Raw genomic sequence first — 23214 nt, 5'->3', positions numbered from 1 at the left:
CCACAAAACACTCAGGTTTCCCAGACCCACGAGAATTTAATGAAGTAAACAGTGTATTTTCATAAAGTCCTAGTTGTTAAAAAAAAAAAAAAATAGCTGGAACTGGAAAATGAGCAGGAAAGGCCGCGGGAGGCTCGTTGCCTCCAGTGCTGCAGAGTGAGGACAGGGGCAGGAGGCTGACCAGGAATCGGTCAGCAGGCATGGTGGACGTGGGACGAGCTCTCCAGGACAGCGAGGATGCCCAGGACAGCGACGGCGGGAGGCCGGATCGCAGGCGGGCGGAGCGGGGCGGGCAGTGGGCTGACTCTCCGCCCCGGGGAGGGCTCCCGCGGAGCACCGGGCGGGGCAGCGGCTTTAAGGGTTGGCCTCCGGGACCCGGACTGCTCACTCGCGCGCTCGCATCCAGCCACCCGATGATGGAGCGGCCGCCGCGCGCCCTGCTGCTGGGTGCAGCCGGACTGCTGCTCCTGCTCCTGCCCCTCTCCTCTTCCTCCTCTTCGGATGCCTGCGGCCCGTGCGTGCCGGCCTCCTGCCCCGCGTTGCCCCCGCTCGGCTGCCCGCTGGGTGAGACCCGCGACGCGTGTGGCTGCTGCCCCGTGTGCGCTCGCGGCGAGGGTGAGCCGTGCGGGGGCGGCGCGGCCGGCAGGGGGCACTGCGCGCCCGGCATGGAGTGCGTGAAGAGCCGCAAGAGGCGGAAGGGTAAAGCCGGGGCAGCAGCCGGCGGTCCCGCGACCCTCGCCGTATGCGTGTGCAAGAGCCGCTACCCCGTGTGCGGCAGCGACGGCATCACCTACCCCAGCGGCTGCCAGCTGCGCGCCGCCAGCCTGCGCGCCGAGAGCCGCGGGGAGAAGGCCATCACCCAGGTCAGCAAGGGCACCTGCGAGCAAGGTGGGCACCAGCGCCTTCCCCGCCCACTCCTTCCTCCTCCCCCGCCGCCGCAGAGCATCCCTGGAGACCCGCGGGAGGGAGGAGTTGATGGCTAACCCGGTGTCCCGAGCCAGGAGAAACGCCTCCCTGGTTCTCTTGGGATGGTTTTATTTGGAGTTGCCTGTGTGCGCCAAGAAAGTGAGAAATCGCAGTAACGGGTGTAAATATAGAAAAGATTTTTCCGAGACTCCGAGGCACAGTTTACCCAACTAGCCTGCAGGGCAAGTTTCAAAAGCCTCCACAGTCTTAAAAACCTTTCTCGTCATTCTTTCTTTTGGGTGTGTACAGAGAGATGGGGTAGACAGGGTTAGCAGAAAAATGCAAAGGAAAGATTTTCAGAAAGTCGATTTAGTAACAAGCTAATTCTTTACGTTGAAGTTCATATTAATATTCAAGTACTGGCGTTTCCAATGATCAGACGGTAACCTAGCTAGAGCATTATACTCGAGGGTTAAAAGAAACACAAACGCTTTGATGTTGTGAACTCTCTGACCATGTTGTTTTTCTTCTCGGGCCTTGGTTATGTTTTTTCATAATTTGTCCACAGGATGCAAGGTTCCGCTGGAATGGCTTTGACATTGTGTTTGTCTATTGTATCCCATACTAATCCAAACTTGCACAAATGAAGTTGGAAAAAAGTCTGAGGTTGGGAGGAAGAAAGAAATCAGAAACTTTAACTCCTAGTGCCTGAAATAACATTTTCCATGAGCAGTCGTTTCGAGGGAAAGTTAGAGCCCTGCTCTGGCAGCTGCTGCCCCGGCCTCAGCCAAGGTAGGAGGGGAGGTGAGGAACGTCAGCTGTTGCATCTAGGCTTTCTCCAGCCTTTCCAAGGAACAGTTCTTTCTTTACAGCTTTTCCCAGAAATCCGTATGCAAATAGGCTGTGTGCCATTCGCTTCAAAGTTCACCATTGAAAGCCTTAAGTGGTATAACTCACAGTTACCCACTTAGGATATTACCACCGTTTATAAAATCACAGGCCAAGTATCCCTGTTTCCAACGGAAACCTCCATTTTCCCCTTTAGCTCTTGCACAACAGTCACATCATGAGGGGAAATGCACATTACAAATTCATTCCAATTATTGAGAGTTTCTTATAAACATCCCAAGGGGAAACTTCCTTCCCAGAGTCTCAGAGGCAGGCATCTTTCCCCTCTCAGAGCGATTAGTCTGCTGACTTCCCACGTGGTGTTTCCTCATCTGTGGCGAGTTTATTTTGTTAATTTTTATCATTTTATATGTTTATATTATTTTATATTCTGATATATACTTATTACATATGTAATACTAATACTTGTATGTGTTGTATATTATTTATGTATTACATATTTATAAAACAGAATAATTTATATTATTTTATAATTAATAAAAATAATTTATTAATTATACAAAATGATAGCTTTTGTTATGATATTTCATAAATGTACTTTTATTATATTTAGCCTCATCATTATCCTCTCCACTCCTCTTCCCAGGCTACTTCTTCCTCCCAAGTTGTGCCCCTCCATTCTCCTGTCTTTTTTTGGAGATATAGAGTTTTAACAGTTTCTCTCTTGCTACTTCCTTCTCTTGACACTCACACAGTATGATGAAGAAATAAGAAGGAACCGGTCTAGTCTGCCTCATTGCCAGGGACACCCAGCTCTTTGGTCCCTCTCTAGGCTGCAATCTACTTCAAGGGTATAGCCTGGCTTCCTCTTTATGCTCAGGAAGATGGAGATAAATAGCATCTAAAATTGGAAACCTTGACATAAGTCAGTCTGTCATCTCTCCATCTCACCCTGACACACATGGGGGCCGGCTTCTAAGGCTCTGGTAGGAGGGTGCCAGGAAGAACAGGAGGGGCTAGGGAGCCGGCAGAGAGCCTCCAGAATACCTTTCCAAAGCAGAGGAGAGTGGGTGATCATGTACTCATCTGGGGTCCTAGGGACAGTCTAACAGCGATAAAAGCTAAATAGACAGTACTGCTTCCTTATGTACCATTTAGCACTGGGTCTTTGCAGAGTAAAAATGTATTTCCTCCCTCTTCTGGCCATTCCTTCCACCCCCCCAAAAGAAACCTGCATTGTGTTTGCATTGAGGGAGAGAAGGTGTATTTTTGCAGAACTCAGCCCAGGTGAAATAAGCCATCTACATTCTGTTCCTCTATTTTCATTAATCATAATATTTATTGAGCAACTAGCCAGCTTCAGCTGTGTATAGCCGGGGATACACGAAGCAAATCTGGTCTTGACGATGAAGGAAGTGCGTATTTCTTACAAATTACCGAGCACTTTCCCTGGATCCCTGGAGCCCCTCCTGGTGTTGCTCTTCACTGAGACTACCATTTAATGCCTTCCAGAGAGAGAGCTTGCCCCGCTTGGTTCTATATTCCTGCAGTTAAAGAGCTAATAATCTCAAGTCTTGGAACTGTCACTGTGAACTGAGTATCAGTAGAATTCACTGAGGTCCTTGGCTAACTGGACGGTGGTAGTGGGGGATGACTGACAATTCAGTTTAATAAAAAGAATCAGGACAGAGATGATGAGGGTTGTGATGAATAGCCATGGCGCCAGGACAGAAGATGTTGCTCTTCTATCCCAGTTCTCAGATCTTTCGCTTATAGTCCTTTACATCTGAGTTCCTTGGTACCCATGTAGTTACTCTGATATATTTGGGTACCATTTTCTCACTCTTCAGAAATGTTATTTGTGGACCCTAGAATGCCACCACTCAGTCTCTCTTCTTAGTCCTTCCATGGCTCAGTTCGAACTGCCACTCAGGCAATAGGAGGGTCTTCACAGTGTGATTCCATCAGATCTCTCTCCTCCAGTCTCCCTGTACTCCTGCTAGACTATGTGGCTGCTGTTCTACATGCCTTTGGGACTACCTTCTGCCTAGAGTGCCTCCTGCATACAGACACACACACACACACACACACGGACACACACACACACACGGACATACTGACACGGACATGCACACAAAGATACATGCACAGGGACACACAGAGAGACAGACATACACCCTCCCTTGGAATTCTTGTCACTTTCTCAGTGAGACCTGACTTTCCCCTACTCCATTATGATGTTACCATTCTCCTAGTACTGTTCAACATCAAGAAATTCTTACCGGATCCATGCTGTGTGTTTATACAAAGGTTCTGTAGCTGACAGTCAGCTGCAGACCTGACTCCCTGACTATGAATGTTAACTCTACCATGAACCACCAGCTTTGTTCTCTCATGGCCTCTCTGTCCATCGAGTTCCTCACCTGTAGCATGGGGTTACAGTTATATCACAGGGTTTTATGATGATTAAATGACACGCCAATTAACTGAGGAAACTACTGGATGAAGATTGGTGTCCTTGCTCAACCAGAAAGTTGGCTTTAGATGAGAAGAGAATCTTTGTTGCCCAAAGAGCCCAAATCTCCAAGGGCCCAGATCAGTACTTGAATGGACTGATGAATGAAAGACTTCCCCTAACACTCATTTAGCCTCAGGGTAAGCAACTTTGAATGAATAGACACAAGTTCTTACTTGCAGAGTTCGGTGTAAGCTTTAGACAGAAACAAACGATACTGTTACATAGTTGCGTGTACCCTGAAGAATGTACAATGGGGAAATGGGATCCAGGCTAGGGGTGAGTGAGGCACTGAGTGAGTGGGGTGGGTGGGGCAGTGCCATGAGCCAGACAGCACAGATGTGAGGGGGAGCAGGGCTGTCCACCTGAGTGGAGAATAAGCTGTGCTGTATGGACCATCCCGCCATCTCCTTAAATGTCTGTTTCTCCTAGAATAAAGGGCAGCCTCTGTCTTATAGTGCCTTTCAAACACAGTGTCTGGCTAACAGAGCTTGGTATGTGTTTGTTAGTCAGACAGAGGAGACCCTAGGGGAAGTGCCTTCCTCTGGGAATGTAGACAGTGGGCTCCTTGCTGTGTGTCCTTACACACACACACACACACACACACACACACACACACACACACACGTGCGCGCCTCTGCTTTATTCTTCTGCCTTCCTGGAGTCTAAGCAGGGAATTTATCTGACTCTCTGCACTCAGCCTTCTTGAGTTCTGATACTATGGTCACTTTCCACCAAATCCTCAGACTCACAGCATGTTGATAGCTATAGTCAGGTCCAGGAGCTGTGTTGTAAGTTAAAAACAAAACAAAACCAAAAAAACAAAAAAACAAAAAAAAAAAACTTCAGTAAAGTTTATTTAGCAAATTTAAAACCCTTTCTTTAAGGAGTTCATTTTAAACTTATTTTCAGGTTGGTAACATGTCATGTAAATGCTACTGTGCCATTCTTATCCTTGAATGAACCCAGGAACTCCACTGGAAGCTGAAACAGAGAAGGTCTAACAGCCAATGAACTTGTCAGGGGACTGGTTTATCTTGAGACCGGACATGTCCATGTAATGTTTTGTTAAGATAACTCTGTCTTGCAAAAAGAGCAGAGTTATGCTGGGGGAATGGTGTCCAGATGTAGGGAGAAAGAGCCAATAATGACTTCTTGGGGGAGTGATATCCTGGTTGAGACAGAGAAATAAATAAATAGATAAATAAATAAAAAAATAAATAAAACAGCTAAAGAAGATCTAATATGGGAGCAGGAATGGAGTCAGAAGGGAGAGGACAAGGGTTTTTATTTAGCCTTACAAAAGAAGGGAATCTTGTCATTTGTGACAACATGGATGAACTTGGAAGACTATGTTAAGTAAGTTATACTCAAAGAGACAAATACCACATGATCTTGTTTCTACATGGAAACTTAAAAATGTCAAACTCACAGGAGCAGAGAGCAGAAGGTCTCCTTTTACAGAGGTGGAAGGTGAAGTTGGTATAGGAAGAATGGAAGAGAGGTTAGTCAAAGAACACAAAAGACAATTAGAAAAAAGTCTTAAGAACCGACAGTCCCAAGACCCTAACTTGCCAGGGCAGGCTGTGTTTACCTGTACCCAGTGTTCCTTATACTTCTGAACACTGTCTTACTAAGTTCAGTCTTAGATTGCTTGCGTATCAGCCAGTACTGCCCCTGAATTACAGCCCCACTATTACTCTGTCCTTGCTGTCAGATCAGAGAAACAGAGAGAAGGGGGAAAGTTGCCTCTGAGAGAGTCAATGACTGCAGACACACAGTTGAGAAAGAGACATACACAAGACTTCTAGGACAACCCCTTCCCTACCCCCAAGTAACAGCCTAGGCAGAAAACCACGAAGAGAACACTTTCAAACTGTGACAAGGATGCTGACGGGAAGCTCTCCACAACTGATGGCTTCTGGTGGGGATGAAGGAGGGGAATGACCAGTTTTCTTTAAGTGGCTGACCACTGGGAGTTTGCCCGTGCTCCAGTATATATATGGGCAACATAAACTGGACTTGTTTTCTCCTCCTCCTCTTCCTCCTCCTCCTCTTCCTCCTCCTCTTCCTCCCCCTCCCCCTCCTCCTCTTCTTCCTTCTCTTCCTCTTCCTCTTCTTCTTCCTCCTCCTCTTCCTCCTCTTCTTTGTCCTCCTCCTCTTCCTCCTCCTCTTCTTCTTCCTCCTCCTCTTCCTCCTCCTTTTTGGGAGTTAGGAGGAGCCACAATGGTGGGGGAGCAGACCTGAGAGGACTGGAAAGTGAGTGTGATCTAGGTGTCTGCAATTCCCAAATAATTGATAAAAAATATTATGTTGGAAAAAACCTGCCCCAATGCCTCTATAGTTTTATAACTTTCTGGGCCCTGTTTGCCCTTGTTAAACATAGACGCTTCTAGAACAGTGAGCAGATCACTAATTCTTCCTTATTGATTGATCCTGGAGTAGCTTTAGAAAGGGGACAGGCAACTTTGAAGATGGGGTAAGGGACTCAGGCAGGGTCCCTTTAGAGCAGCGGTTCTCGGCCTTCCTAATGCTGGGACCCTCATGTTGTGGTGATCCCCAGCCATAGTCACTTCATCACTACTTCATAACCGTAATTTTGCTACTGTTATTAATCATAATGTATGTATGTGATATGCAGGGTCTCTGATATGGGACACCCCCCCCAAAGGTGTCACAACCCACAGGTTGAGAACCGCTGTTTTAGAGACAAGCACTCCAGAGAACAAGGTACAGTCTACCTAGTTTGGGAATTGGTTATTAAATGGCAAGTGCCCGTTCCAGAGTTCTTCAAGGAAAGCGAATTTAAAAGCCTAAATTAAATAGCCACAGGTACATTCAGGTTACACACTAGGGGGAAAAAAACCTATGGCATGAAAACTGTAGCTCGGTTGTGTGGGAGTCAAGAAAGCCCCCCATTAGAGCTGAGAAGTGACCTCAGTTAGGAGGGCAGAGTAGAGGAGGCCGTCGCCATTTTCCCCTCCCTCATACTGGTCAGCTCTGAGATGGAATGATGGAGCTGAGCAGGCAGTAACTGGCATCCTTAGTGTGATTTCTGTCCTATCCCTAGAAGGGTTCACTAGAGACTTGCCTTCTAGAAGAAACTGCCTTATACGGGTGTTCTTTTGGACAGCTTGCTGACACAGTGCTCTTGGTTGGAGTCCAAGGGCAGCTGGCTTCTCTAAGTCTGGGTAGGGTCCAAGGGCAGTGGGCCTCCCTGGTTCTAAAATCTGCCTCCCAGGGGATTGGTCTGTGAGCTTTCTCTGCCTCCAGCTGCCCTGTATGGGTTCTGACTTTGCCTCTACACCTTTAACTATAGCACAAACATCTTAGGAACCAGTAGAAAGGAAAGACTGAATTCTTGTCAAAAAAATTAAACCAGGGGGACCCATGAATGTCCCTCCCTTTGGGAGTTTATGAGTGACAAGATCAGAAAGTTTTGAAAATGATGGAAAATGAGGTATACCCAGTAATTCATGTGCCTGTTCACTTAAGGTAATAGTAAAGATGTCCCCAGATATCCTTCACTCCTTAGGAGTGGAGTCAAGGTAGAGGGGCTCAAAATGCCCATGGTGAAGAGCACCCCTATACACACTGTACACTAAGACTCTGGTGTAGCAGGAAGCCACAGTAATGGGGGGGGGGAAGCATGTCTCCTTTTCACTTGAAATGTGTATGTGTTAAATTGTTGAATCATGTTCTATCACAAATTCAATTAATGGCCAAACGATCGGACCCTTTTGAAAAAGCTAGTGTGCCGACTTGCTTTCTGGGTTCACAGAGGACAAGATTAACTAGCCACAGCTGGGGCTTACAGCAGGCCCCACCCCCTTAACATCTCCAACCCAGCAGAATGTTGGGAAGGAGGCAGGGGTGGGGAGAGGGGGGTGCAGGGGGCAGGCAGCATAGCTGTCCAGGAAATCTGGGGAAGAAATTCTGCTGTTCCCAGAAGCAGGCCAGAGTAACACAGAAGTCAGAAGCCAGAGTAACACAGAAGTCTTGCCTCTGAAAACTAAGAACGGTTCAAGCCAGGTAAATCAGGCTGAGTAACCTAGCGTTGACAAAGGCCCGTTCATGAGGTTGATCCTCATCAAGCCACAGTACACTGCATGAGACCAAGGCCAAGCCGAGCTGACAGGTTCACAGAGCTGGCTACTGTAAAAAGGCGGCTGTCACAACTTCAGTGTAACAGTGCATAGTGGTACGATTTAGGCTTCCTCCTTCACAGGATGATGGCCTGCGTACTGTAATCCCAGCGTATCTCTGCTTTCTCAACGTATCAACTGCACACCTTAGGGTGGTTCATGGGTAGTTGTGCACCAATTTGCATTCGTTGGTACTGAAGCCTATTTGTTGGTAGTGGTGCCATTAGACTCTTAATTTATTTTTATTTCATGTGCATTGGTGGTTTGTGCGCATGTTTGTCTGAGTGAGGGTTTTAGATACCCTGGAACTGGAATTACCAACAGTTTCAAGCTGCCACGTGGTACTAGGAGTTGAACCTTTCTGCAGAAGAGCAGCCCAGTGCTCTTAACTGCTGAGCCACCTCTCCGGCACCAGTTAGACTCTTGACAAGGTGCAGAGGGGAAATTCATGGAAGAATTTGAGAACTCGATTCATCAGATTCCATTTGGACACTAGAAGAAGAAAAAAAAAAAAAACCTAGTGCTTTAATATTCTACCAAGCACTGGTGCAGCTGACTGCCGTTGCCCTGTTTCTCACGGTATTTTGTGGGAGATGGGACACCTCCAGCTTCTACAGGAGCTTGCTTGCCTCTTTCTTTCTTTCTTTCTTTCTTTCTTTCTTTCTTTCTTTCTTTCTCTTTTTAAAAGTCAGCACATAAGTGATGAGTTTTATCACAGCATGTCTTCCCTTGAGTGAGAAACATTTCCCAGGCATTTCATTTACATCAGTACAAATTAGCCTCCAAACAGTCAAGTGGTGGAGTCAGAAAGGCTTTGGATCTGACATCTGCTTCTGCTCTCTTCTGGCTCCACTCCAGGCAAAGATGAAAACATTGATCAAGAAATGGATCTCCTGGAACTTTCCAAAGGTTTTGAAAGGGACCACACAGCAATGAAGCTTCAGGAATGTGTCAGGGTGGCCCAAAGCCTGCAGGACTCCAAGCTGGTTCATTCTCGGTGGGAGTTTTCAGAACTCAGGGATCCAAAGGGGAATTTCAATCGGGCCTTCAGCAGTTAGATGGCAACCTTGGCTTCCAAAAGGAACCCCTCAGGAAGCCGCCAGCTTTTGATGGAAAATGAAATGCACGCTTCTCTGTGAGCATTGACATCAAGGAGCCGGGTCCTGCAGTGTGGCCCCTTATTAAAGATGCTAAGCCCGGCTGGAGAGGGCAAGCCAGGGCAGAGATAAAGATGCTGCCCAATGTCTGACAAGCCTGGGCTTCAGAGCTAGAGGCCCCTGTGGGCTCAGGTGTGTCTCGGATCAGAGACTCAGAGTGGTGGAGTAGAGTGGATCTGACTTGGCTTTGTGTACCATGGAGCCTTTGGTTCACTAGACGGTAACTGGCAAGGCAGGGCAGGGCAGGTCTTTCTAAACTCAGCAAAGAGAACCTCCCACTCCCTCACTACCACCCAAATGCTCTCTCCTCCGAGGCCTTTTTCTTTTTATCCATTCTGCCTGGCCCATCACTGCAGGCTGCCCCCTTTTCCTGTCTAGCTGAGCTCAAAGAAATAGGCTTTTCTTTCCCAGTCCCCCCTGGCCATTGTGAGTTACAGATCTGCAGTCGTGCTTTAAGTGGTGAGCTCTGCTCAGCTCCTTGCATAAGTCACCAGATTCCAGAGCCACACCTGACCGGCCCCTGTAAGAACACCAGTCAGCAAACACTCACTCAGCATGCCTTTCTCCTGGACAAGCACGAGGCGGCTCGGTACACAATATCCAGAAGTGAGAGTCATGCCTCCTTTTCTTAACACCACCCTGAGAAAGGTGGTTTTTTTGGATATCTTAGGATCTTTATGCACTCCGTGAACTGGAACCTATGGCCTCAGTCAGGATATGCCCAAAGTTGGGGGAGACAGCTCCCAGCCCGTGGTGACTGTAGGTACAATGGGACTTCAGGGCTGATACCCGGCTGTCTCTAGCCAGCCTTTAGTTCTTGGGGTATGCTTGTAGTGTGCTACAGCAGGCAAGATCTGCATGGTATGTGTGAAGAAATAAAGCACAGAGCTTCTGCGTGTGCACACTGGAGTCAGTCAGGTCCTTTCCACCTCTTCCCCGTCGCCTGAACCAGACTTACTCCATTCGTTGTTTCCTTAGCTGAAGAACAGCTGTGATTCTATCTTCTGCTTAAAGGTAAGATAATGCAGGAAAACAATATTGATGTCTAGCACACGGAGAGGCCTCGTTTCGATTCATTTCCATTCTTATTGTTACTAGCATTATGAAGCCTGAGTGAGTTTCTAAGCGCCATTGAAGTAGCAACAAAAGCCAGATATGGGGGACACACTTGTAGTACCAACACTTAGCAGGCTGGGCCAGGGGGTTTGGAAGTTCCAAACCGGCTTAGGCTATCTAGCAAAACCCATTCTCAAAGATTTATTTAAAAAATAAGTGTCATTTCTATGGCGTGATGCTGTCTTACTCTGACCAATGCAAATGCAACACTGCTTTATATGTCCCCAGGTTAGATGTGAAAACTTTGTTTAGGGCTACATGATAATGTAGTAGGGTAATAGTAATAGAGACCAACCTCTAAAACTTCTACTTTGTTCTACAAAGACAAGGAATCCCACCTGTCCCTGTGGGATCTCAGACTCCATAAAGAGGGTCTAGTGGCTGGCACCTGTGCTTGGACTCCATGGCTAGCATGTATACAGTGCTTGAGAGCACAGCAAGTGTCCATCTTCCAGCTCAGTGTCACATGGATTGACTTCTAGTGATGCCCCTTACTGGCTTTAGCCCACAGCTTTGGGTTCAGGGAGCATTCAATGCAGTAATCACTGGTCTGTCTCTTCCATATGTGTTCTTCCAGCATCTTTGACATATAATAAGTCATATAATAAGCTCACTAATAAGTTGTTTGAATTGTGTGTGTATGTGTGTGTGTGTATGTGTGTTAAACTCTCAGCTTAATAGAGGACAGTGAATAAAAATCACAGTCTGAAACATGAAGAGTGCCATCAGTGCCAGGGGGCACAAACGCTGGGCATTATCTTTGGCTCTTAGAGTCTTGCTGATAAAATATATATATATATATATATATATATATATATATATATATATATAATAGTTCCTTCTCTGTGTTTCTGTTCTCTGACCTACACGTGTAGCCTCAGCTTGGCAGGAACACGTTTGAAAAAAAATCAAAACACTCAACTGTAAATGAGCAAATTTAGACTCAGGAGGCGCCCACTTAGGTTGGCTGCCTGTGTCTGAGAGGTGATAACACTTACTGTCAAGTGTGGACTAGAAATGAGACTGCAGAGAGGAGGGCTAAGAAAATGACTAGCTTTGCAGACCCAGCGCCTGCGAGCTGAGTGAATGTGGCAGAGCATTATGACCTGCCACTTTGCAGGTTCAAGGCCACCTCACCTTCTGGAGCAGTCATCCTCAGCTGGTCTGCTCGCCAGGGCAAGTCACAGAAGGCTATGCCTGAGCTCCACTCCCAAGAGTCTGATTTAATTGGTCTGGACATGAGCTGCGCCAGGGAACTCATAAACACTTTCCAGATGACTTCATGTCCTGCCTGAGCCTAGGAATATTATTATTTTTAACGTGATTTCCCATTTCTATAGGGGACACTCATTCTTAGGGAAATTCTTATACAATGGGGCAGTATATGCCCTGCCTGCCCATAATTCAGTGTTTTACAGCCAAGGGACTTTTCAGGTTTGTCCTCCATAGCAAACGGAAGCTCTTGCACTGCAGGATGACCTCTCACGTTGCAGGCAGCTCAGAGCTGGCCTCTCACGGTCTTTCCTCCTGGTTAGTGTAATGCTCTTGCATTGTTTAGACAAAGTGGAAATATGTTCGCCGTATCACAGTACGTGAGAATTTACCTAAACCCACATGATCCAGCCTGTTGGCTGTTTCTCGAGAGCATGCCTTCCTTGAGCCTCAGGTTTTCATCTGCTACCCTCATCACTGAATCTCCAGCCTTGCAAAGCCTTGGGAGGTGGTAGGCACTGAATGAGCAAATACATGAACCGTGAAGGTGGATTTTTCAGGCGCCCTATTAGAAAGAGGAACCTTCTTCTCCTCTGTCTGGACTATCTGAACCTCTCTGGAATCTTCTAATAGGATGAGGTAGCTCCACTCAACGTAGAGGTCCCCCAGCCTAGAGGGGAGTCTCTTGTCACTCAGCTGGGACCCTTCTGATTGACACGTTCTCAGCATTGTTCCTTGACACAATGATGCTGTCAAACCTCACCAGTGGGCATGGGGATTGCCTGAGTTCATGTATTTTGAACACTCAGCAATGTTCTTTTAGCCTCCTGAGAAGGTCATCTAGTCTCCCTTCCGCCTCAGTTAGACGGCAGCACAGAGAGCACGGCTGTGGTATCTGGTCATTATTTACTATTACTTTGTGTTATATTAGTTACCTTCAAGCACAGAGTTAGAGAATACTGAGCTGCTGCTCCAAGGGGCGGGGGCGAGGGGGGGAGGTAATACAGATGAACCTGGGAACCTTGCTTTGTATGCACATTTCTGTTTAAAGGCTAGCCTGTAAGGGTTCGATTTGGGGTTACAAGCAAGTGTTTGCAAGTGTAAAGCCTGAAATGGAGGACTGAGGACATTTGGAAATGGCCATCCTAACAAGAAGCCATAGGGACCTTGCAAGGACGTTGAATGCAGAACCCTTTTGTGAGATGGGCCTCCTTTCCATATCCCACCATAATAGAATGGTGTGCAAGAGCAGATGTTCAAGGAAGCATTTGGGGCTCGGGGCTTGATCCAACAAACACATTCTGCCCTTGCCTTTATTGTTCCATAGCAAGCTGGATTTTTGTCCTGACCCTTGACCTTCTGACCACTAACTCCCTGCAAATAGGACTTCCGCTCTTAACTTCATAGAGCAGCAGGAAGGTTATATGGGAGACTGCTCCCCCATTTCTTCTTCCTTCCTTCCTTCCTACAGGATAGTGGAAAATTCGCCCTTTGGTTCCCATCCAGTTCTTGCTTTTTGTGCATGTTGTGCTGTGTGCCAAAAGGAATTTATGCACAAGAAAGATATGGACATCTCTGTCTGGATCCTCCAAAACTAATGCTCTGATTGGTTGGAGAGTGCAGAAAGGCAGAATAGATGGTAAGACTCAAAGTAGGGTAGCCCCTGTGTAAGCCCAGTCAGTAAAAAAAACCACACGGACATGAGGGAAGTACACACGGGCATGCATACGTGTAACTTTATTAGTAGCCACCAGAAGCATATTTTCCTCGGATGGAGAAATGAACGAGGGTACCGTCATACTTGTAACCTGTACATATAATGAACGAACACATTTTAACCTGGTTGCAAACTAGGTACTTAGAAGTAATGTAACTGCCTTGGTGCAGAGTATATAAATGAATTTATTATTCCTTCACCTAAAATATCATATGGGGGTGGAAAGGAACGGGTCTTATTCTTGTTTGTTTATAATTGAACCAATAATAGACTGTTAATGCAAAAGAATCCTCAGGATTTCTCTAGGGGCTGGAGAGCTGGCTCAGCACTCAAGAGCACTGGCTGCTCTTCCAGAGGACCCAGGCTTGATTCTCAGCACCCATACGGCCGCTCACAAATGTCTATAACTCCACTTCCAGGGGCTCTAACACCCTTCCCTAGCCTCTACCAGGCACCGGACATGCAGGTAGAGCACAGACACACCTTCAGTCAAAACACCCATACACCTAATAATAATTTTTTTTAAGTTTTGAGGTGTGTTTAAAAACCTTGATAAATGCTAAGAAAAAAAATACACAGATTTATATCACTCTGTCTAGTTCCTTGGCAAAGGACATAAAAGGGAAGTTTTAAATAGGTGCAGTGGCCTGCTGGGACAGTGAGGATGCTGTCTCTCTGTCAGTCTCCAACAACTCAGTGCCTCCTGTTTCTCCCTGTGGACAAACCAGGATGGATTTGGATTCTACGTTTATAAATACTTGTTAATTAACTTCAGCTGCTCTGCAGCTTCTACGTGTCCTGGGAATATAGGCAAATTTAATTTTTATTTTTACTAAAGATCTTTTTGTTATTTAAAAAAAAAAAAAGACGCTAACTTTGCCCCAGCACTCATAAATCTGTGGCAGGAAGATGAAGAGTCAACATAGGAAGACCGTATCTGAAAACAAAACAAAACAACCAAAAAGGCTCAACCACTCCCCACAAACTTAATGGAGCAGAAATCTGAGGGCTTTGCCAAAATCAAAGATAGGCCCTGTCCTTGGAGCTGACCTTGAGTCCTTCCAGAGGCTGGGAGGAGGGTGTCTTGTCCTTCCTTTCCTCTGGATCTTTGGCCTCCAGCATAGTCATCTGTGAGGCCATTATCCCTGCTAATAACACCACTGACAAGATACTTACAGCTCGGAGGAAGCTGCCTGTGGCTTCCGGCAGAATTTTTCACATTTTTTGACCAAGAGATAACATAACAACAGCACAGTGGGATTTATGAGAATTTTCCTGTGGGTGAGTGTGTGGTATCACCTGTTTAATCCCCAGAAGATGGCTGTGTGTGATAGGGTACGGTATGTATATTATTAAAGTAGGCCACCATGATGTAGTGTATCTGGATGCCCAAGCCCTGCTCCTGTTGCCAGGAAACAGATACAGCTAAACCAAGAATTCAGATGAGTTGCTCTGAATGCAGGCATAAAGCACCACACTCAATCCCAAACCTGCCACACCCGAGTGCCAGAGCCTACTGAATGTGCTAGATGCTTCCTCATTCATTTACAGCTTGCCTGCCTGCCATCTTTCTTTCTGGCAAAGTCTTGGTACGGAGCCCAGGCTGGTGGTACTCATGAGCCTTTGCTTCAGCCTCTAGAGTGCTGGGATTGCAGGTGTGTGCCTCCATCCTTGGTTCTGTTTAGAGTTCTTAATCTACATGTTCCAGCTTGTGTTCCTACTGTGAGTTTCCTTCATTAAACTCCCTGCTCACCCCTGCAGTCTCCAGTAACAGATTACTACCAGCAGGAGAAAGGGCATAGCCTTATTCTGTAAGGCCACACGTGTGCTTGTCAAGAAAAGTATCCAGAGGATCAACAGATGTCCTTTGATACATTTATTTAAATGATTCCAGTTTTGGCAGTGGCATTGTCTGATATAGCTTGATAAGATGATCCTCCAAATCCCTGTGATCAGCTTGGCTAGTTGCACGTGATCTAACTCCAAGACGGCTTGGATCTGTTTGCTTCGTGAAATGAAATAACCAACGGGTCATTTCACTTCCTGAGGTGGGGCACCAAAAAAGTAAAGGAAATCAGAAGAGGTAATCAGATACATCCCTGTGTCTTCTAAAAATAACACCTCGCCACCGAAACGTGGAAGCCTGCGGACAAATTACTTTTCAATCTGCTTGAATAAAATTGAGTCCTCTGCGGAGATCTCACCATTGCACACGCACATGTCAAATCCGCAGGATAAGAATGTGATCCACTGAACCCATAAAACCCAGCATGCCTTTGTACTGAGGAGCACACAGATGTCCTTTGGACATCAGCAGAGAAAGTGGTACACAGTAGTTTCTCATGGAAATGTGATGTTTATTTTAGATTGATGAGTTTGTGTGTGAACAAAGCACTGAAATGATGCTTAGCAACATTGCCTGGATGTAGAGTTTCGGTTTATAAAAACTGCCAGCTTATGCCTCTCTGTTTTTGTACATTCGTCATTTACACGTGCCCTCTTCCAATCTCCCTCTTCAGATTATATAAGTAGCATTACAAAAGAATACCATGACCTCCTGCTTCCGATGGCCATGGCCACCATTAGAGAAATTAATGAAGTGACAGATTTGAAACCTTAAGACTGTGAAGCCACGGATGAATGCAAGATTTTTGTTCCTTTTGATTCTGCCAGTGACGGTAGCCACAACTCTGATTGCATACCCAACTCGCTTAGCTACCTTGTGTGCACCTATGTCAAATGTGTGCTTCTAATTAAGCCACTCCATGTGCATCTGGGCCACCCCTTTCTCTTCAAATACTCACAAGCAGTGTCCAGGGACTACTATATTATCAAGTTATCGTGGACCAACCAATTAGTAAAGAAACCTGCTACTAGTTTCTATGGCATAAAATATAAAGTGCTTACACTTGGCATTCATTTGAAAACATCTGATCCTTCTTCCTGCCAGTCATTAGCCAGGTAATGAAGAGTTAGCTGCATCTGCCCTCTAGACGCTCGTGTTGCATATTGACCTGGAAAGCTATAAGGATGGCAACTCTTATGTTATCCATCAATCACTTTAATAAGTACAAGAGAGCACCTTGTCACCCTGCCAAACACCATAGCAATTAGGAATGACTCGGTCCTCAGTTAAGAACAGGAAAGCTTACTGAGTTCCATGCCATCCCGTAGCTGAGGGCTCTAGAACAGACTCCAGTCTGCAGGGGATCTGTGTTGATGGAGAAATGGCAATAGCAGAGTTTTTCCATCTCCCTGAACTCTGCCCCCCTTGGCAGAATAGATGGAGCCGCCAGAGCCAAAAGACGGAGGTGGATAGGAAGGTGTTTAGTGGATACAGAGTTCCGGTTTTACAAGATGAAGCGAATTCTGAAGATTGCTCTCACAACAACGTGAGTGGATAGATAGATGCACGTTAGCTCATGAGGAGTCATGTGGTGCTAAAAGCCATCCACAAACTGAAACTGTAGTCACTCACAACATGTTCCATCACGGCATGAGAGCACAGTGCGCTCGCATTGGCCGCTGCATCCCCTTGTGATTGAGGGGCTGGCTGATCACTGAGGCTCTTCGATGGCACCCAACCTCTGAGAATGTCACACCCTCACAGTGCCAGCCTGGGGAAAAACAAACCCTCCAAATCTTCATGTACAGCCTCTGCTGTATGGTACCACTCTTGTACCTGGGCAACCTTTTAGGCACACAGTCTGAGCCATCGTAAGTGGGTACCAACTGTGCTGACCTGTGCGCATAAATAGGTGAGGTGGAGTTGGGTGGATGGCTCACGTGTAGAGCGTTTTCCTAGCATATCCTCTCCTCAGTGGTGGGAAACAAAGAAGGGTTAAGGTGCTGATATTGCTGATATTTAGTGTTGTATGTGTTTTACCAAAGCTTTAAAAAAGAAATTTAAGGCACAGAACCACTAGATACCAAAACACTAGGTGACAATCTGTTCCTGAAAAATGCCACAGTGCAAGTGGGTTGGAACCTGTGCCACAAGGCTTTGGGAAGTCAGCCGCCATGAGGAAGGAACCAGGGCAAAGGAAAGCCATGGTGACAGCTCTGACCAGAGAAACTCTCAACAGATGCTCACTGTGAAACCCACCCTTGAGTAGGTACCGGGGACCCAAGGAAAGTCCTAAAGGAGCTGATGTTTCAGGGGCCTTTCACCTACAAAGAGCTGCCGTGAAGAGTTCAAAACTGGGCAGGCAACACAGAGACAATGGAGGCAGATAAAGGCTGGCGAGGGAAACAAAACCAGGAAGCCACAGACAGAAAGTCATCACATTTTTATCACTGAAAACATTCAAAATGGCGCCCTGGTGTGGATCTGACATAAAAATAAACACTAAGTAAGATCAAAATCAGGTCTCATACTGGAAAGAATAAAGGGGGGGCGGTGGTCATGGTTTGAATATGCTTGGCCCAGGGAGTGGCACTATTTGGAGGTGTGGCCTTGTTGGAGTAGGTCTGTCGCTGTGGGCATAGGCTTAAGACCTTGACCCTAGCTGCCTGGAAGTCAGTCTTCCACTAGCGGCCTTCAGATGTAGAACTCTCAGCTCCTCCTGCAACATGCCTGCCTAGATGCTGCCCTGCTCCCCACCCCACCCCCCTGATAATACTGAACTGAACCTCTGAACCTGTAAGACACCCCAATTAAATGTTGTTTATAAGACCTGCCTTGATCATGCTGTCTGTTCACAGCAGTAAAACTCTAAGACAGGGTACAGCTCAGTTGTGGGCATGTGCCTAGTGTGTGGGTGACCCTGGTTTTAATATTCAGCACTGGGGAGAGGGGGGAGTGGCATGTGAAAGGGCCAGCCAACACCATCTCTAAAAGCATATCTAAAGAACATGTCTACAAACATAAAATCTATAGTTTTTTGTTTTATAATAATAATAATAAAGACTGTTGAAAGTAAGAATTAGAACTCAGTATTGGAGTGAATGGCTAATAATTAGAAATAAATAACATATTTCTGAAATAGAAGCAAAGTCCAAAGAAAGGCAAGAGCAAGCAATAGAAGAACCTTGAGAGCAGCGGGAGGGGCAGTGGGTAGGAGCAGTTGCTGTGCAAGCATAAAGACCTGAGTATGAGCCCCTAGCAACAGTGTGAAAAAGCCAGATGTAGCCACATATTCCTGTGACACTGGCGCTGGGGGAAGGAGGGACAGACAGACAGATGCCAGAAGTTCCGCCTAGATGCTGCCGTGTTCCTGCCTTGATGATAATGAACTGAACCTCTGAACCTGTAAGTCAGCCCCAATTAAATGTTGAGTTGCCTTGGTCATGGTGTCTGTTCACAGAAGTAAAACCCTAACTAAGACAGAACTATAGAGGAGGATGCCTAACACACTCTTCTTGTCTCTGTAGGTTCATAACACACACACACACATACTATATATATCAGAATATATATATATACATATATACATATATATATATATCAGACATACACACACATATATATGTATATGGATGGATGGATGGATGATGGATGGATATATATATATATATCAGAGCTGGGGAATATGTGTATGTATATATATTGTGTATGTCTACATCTGTAAAACTTAAATCTAAGAAAATTAACAAAAACTATAAACAGTGAGGAAAGGAAGGGCAGCCACAGCTGGCCAGGCAAACACATGAAGATCCACTAGACCTCACACAGAGTCCCCACATGCAATTAAAAGAACAATCATCAGTAGCATTGCCCCTCCAGCTTGCCCTACTTTTGCAAAACTCTCAACTCTCACTACCGGGAAATGTGTGAGAAAGTGAGCATTCTCTCGATATTGCCAGGGCTGTGAATTGCCCAAGTAATCTAGGAATACCTGTTCAATTTAAAAGTTCACATGTCCTCTGAGCCAGCAGTCTCAGTACTGGGGACCCATCACGCAGACACAAGAACAGCAGGATAAACATATAAGAACGGGTATGGACTCACTCATAGTTCGTATGCAGAAAAAAAAAACAAAAAACCTTCCAGGCTTCTCTTAAGTATATCCATGCGGTGGAACGTTGTACAGCTACAGAATACAGTGAAGTTCCTACTTTACCCACAAAGATTGAGCTTTGATACATTGTTTAGGGAAAAGGATAGACCTGTGGGGTAATATGTCTGACTTTTTTTTTTCATTTTAAAAATGGAAATGGAAAACTATATACAATGAATATAGGTTACTGGGGGTGGGTTTATCATAGGATTGAAGAGGACCCTTTACTGTCTTTTCTCGTGCTCGCATGTTGTTTGAATTGGTATCCTAAGCATGTATTGCTGCATCTTTTAATACCAATGAAATGATTTGAGAAAGATACTGTATCATTGGTTTTGGAATGTAAATACTGCTATACATCTAAAGGAATTTTCTCTCCCTTCTAAAGATGTTTTAAAATTTTTTTTTTAAATTTAAAGAAAGATGTTTAGTTGTAAGTTGGGGGAGGGGTGTATATGCCGATGCATGCATGTGTGGAAGGCAGAGGACAACTTTGTGGAGTCAATTCTCTCCCATATTTATGTGAGTTCCAGGGATCAAATTCAGGCTGCCGAGTTTGTGCAGGAAGCCCCTCGACTTGCTGAGCCATTTTGACAGCCTTCTTTTAGTTAGCAAAAAGCAAAATTGAAATTGGAGTTAGACTCAAAGCTATAGATCAGTCTAAGGGAGTCCACACAGGGCATCTCTTCTATAGGTCAGTCTAAGGGAGCCCACACATGGCATGTCTTCTATAGGTCAGTCTAAGGGAGCCCACACATGGCATCTCTCCTGGGTCTACGAGACCATCCCAGATCACAGCCCAGGACCAGTGGTGATGTAAAAAGAAAAATTATAAGGCATCCTTAGGAACTCGGGGGCGAGGGGGTGGGACTCTCAGGAAGGAAGGCTGACTCTCAGAAGGGCTTTCTTACTGGAACTGAGTCCTCAAGTCACTGAGTGCTTCTCTTTCCTTCCGTTTCACATGGAGAAACAAAGAATCAGAGAGGATCCAAGGTCCCAAAAGGACTTCTTCCAACATGGCTTCGTCCTTCCCTTTAATCGGTTAAAAACAGAGGGCCCCCTCCGTTCAATCCACAACAGCACAAGGCCAACAGGATGTGGTGGGAACTAGAGCCAAGTCCCACTCAGCTTGCCTATGCACATGTCCTCTCTCTCACTTTGCTCTACCTCTGTCTGACACACACCAGTGCCACTGGCCCAGTTGGCCTGGTATGCATTGCCTTTTACCTGTGCATCCAAAAATCTGTCAGGTGCAAATTACTTGCATAAAATACCTAGTGTGATCGAATCTATCAATGTCAAAGGACCAGGGAGGCAAAATGGTTTGATTATAAGCCCAAAGTAGAAACAGTTGTGAGCCACCATTAAAAACTCTGCAAGTTCCTTTATATGTGTTGAAAAACCTAGAATCACTAGTTCTTTTCTCCCTTTACGAATAGAGGATACTAGAGTTTTGTTTTTAAAAATCAGGGTTCTAGAGCGAGTGAGATAGCTCAGCTGGTAAAGGCTTGCTACCAAGCCTTGCAGCCTGAGTTTAAGCCTGAGTTAAACGTCAACATGAAGGAAGAAGAGAACCAACTCCTGGCAGTTGTCTTCTACTTCCACACGCATGCGGTGACACACATGTGCCTGTGCATACATGCATGCATATTTAAACACACAATAAATAAATAAATAAATAAATAAATAAATAAATAAATAAACTAATACATAAATAAGTATGTAAACATCAGGGTCCCATAGATGCAAGAGCTGTTATGGCTCATGTGTGAAATGTCCACTTGGGCTGTTTGAGTACCTACTAGTCAGTACTGGTTCGGATGGCTGTGGAATCTTTAGGATAGGGGGCATAGCTAGAAGGAACAAACTGGGGAAAGACTTTGAAGGTTATAACCTGCCACCTTCGCAACCCACACTCCCTCCTTTTCTAACCTGCTGATGTGGCAGGACAGCAAGCCGTGTTCCAAACTCTCACGGCCATAGAGGAGTCTCTCCGGCTTGCCCACCTTCCTCCCTTTTACGTTGCCTCTGTGAAGCATTTGTGGCAATAGTGAGAAAGGTAACGAAAACCCTTGGCTCTACCAGGAATCCTAAGGTCGTATTGCAGCCTCTGCTTGCATTTAGGCTCGGTGAGAGTCCCTGGACAGTGGTTACCGCTTCCATCTCCAAATGTTTTTGTGCTCAGGGTCCAAGCATTACTGTCCTGATTGGAGGGTCACACCACACACGAAGTAGGATGTGACTAATAAGAAATGTGACTTTACTGCAAGTCTAGACAGCTTCTGATAAATGTTTAAAAAGAGGTCAGGAATGTTTTCCTTTGTGGGGGGGAAATATGTGTTCCATGGTGTAAGTGGGAGGAGTGGAACAGGAGAGATCTAAATGCTAGTTCCCTCCCACATAATTTCTCAGCATGTCAGCAGCAGTCAAGTTCAACTGCCCATCCCTGCACCCTCACCCCCACTGTACCCCACCTCTACCCCCCAGGCTTTAGGACATAACTGGGTCTAAGCCAGGAGAGAAGAGGAATACATGTGTGACATATGGGTAATTCCAAAATGACGACCAGGCAAGTTTAATCTTGACAGCATTGAAGGCAGCTTCCACCCTGTAGCCAAGAATATTCTAGAAAGTATCCACCAAGGCCCACCTTAAATACCCGTTGGGATTCTTACTTCCTGTACTGACAAAAGGGGGAAGCCCTGTAGAGGAAGCTGGTGTTGACTCCTGGAAGAGAAAACACCCAAGTAGACTATATGGCATCTCTTGGCATTCTTCATAAACCAGTAGATTCCAGAAGCACCAAACAAGGGCATGACGAGGGGCTGAAGAATATGGAGTTGATACTGCCATCCCCTGGACAGGGAAGGGATACAGCAGATAATTCTGTAAGGAAAAGCACATTATCAGCAGGTCCTATCCACTCCTGTCTTTCAAAAAAAGTGTTTCAGCACTTTTCTTACCATCTTCTTGAACTTCCCAGTCCAGTGTGTGTTGTAGGGAAATGGTGTGGGTGTGACCTGGTCAGTTATAAATAGAATGTGAACATTTCACAGAGGAAGCTCCCTCTAAACGGCTGGACAGGGGTGGGGCTGGGAGATAAGTTTTTGCTATAAACTTTAGTATGGTGGCTTCGGTGGTTTCAGCTGTCGCCCATATCCCAGAGTGCACAGGGCTAGGTCAAGTAGAAGGATGGATATGGAGGATATGGAGTAAAGATTTCATCTTATCTCCATCCTCATATCCACATCCTCATTTCATGCACTGTGTTACTCAATCTCCTGTAACCATAGCAACACCTGTGCTAATGTGATCACAGGCAGGAAAGACCACTTTCCTTCATAGTTTGTGAGGTTTCCATCCATGATTTGTTGACTCTGATGCTTGGGAGCCTATGGTGAGGCATCGTGGCTGGGGATGTGAAGTAGAGAAAAACTGCTTACTTCATGACTAGGAATTGGGGGTTAGGGATAAAAACCAGGAGCTAAAGGGACAGATGGCTCAGTGGTTAAGACGGGCTTTCTGTTCTCACAGAGTTTTGGACAGCTGTAGCCATCTGTGACTCAGGTTTCGGAGGGGGAATCTGATGTTCTTCTCT

At 45.9% G+C, this 23214-nt stretch overlaps 1 protein-coding gene across 1 annotated transcript in view; it reads left to right on the top strand.

The window, feature by feature from the left end:
• Positions 1–370: 370 nt before the first annotated feature.
• Positions 371–23214, top strand: part of Igfbp7 (insulin like growth factor binding protein 7) — a 60289-nt gene continuing 37445 nt past the window's right edge. Inside the window, exon 1 of the mRNA XM_021161670.3 lies at positions 371–888. Coding sequence (XP_021017329.1) covers positions 414–888 — 475 coding nt within the window. The 5' untranslated portion in view covers positions 371–413. The remainder of the gene's footprint in view (positions 889–23214) is intronic.

This window comes from Mus caroli, unplaced genomic scaffold (assembly GCF_978045245.1).
Source record: "Mus caroli unplaced genomic scaffold, Mus_caroli_1 scaffold_4, whole genome shotgun sequence".
NCBI lineage: Eukaryota > Metazoa > Chordata > Mammalia > Rodentia > Muridae > Mus > Mus caroli.
This window is presented reverse-complemented; position numbering and strand designations above follow the sequence as displayed.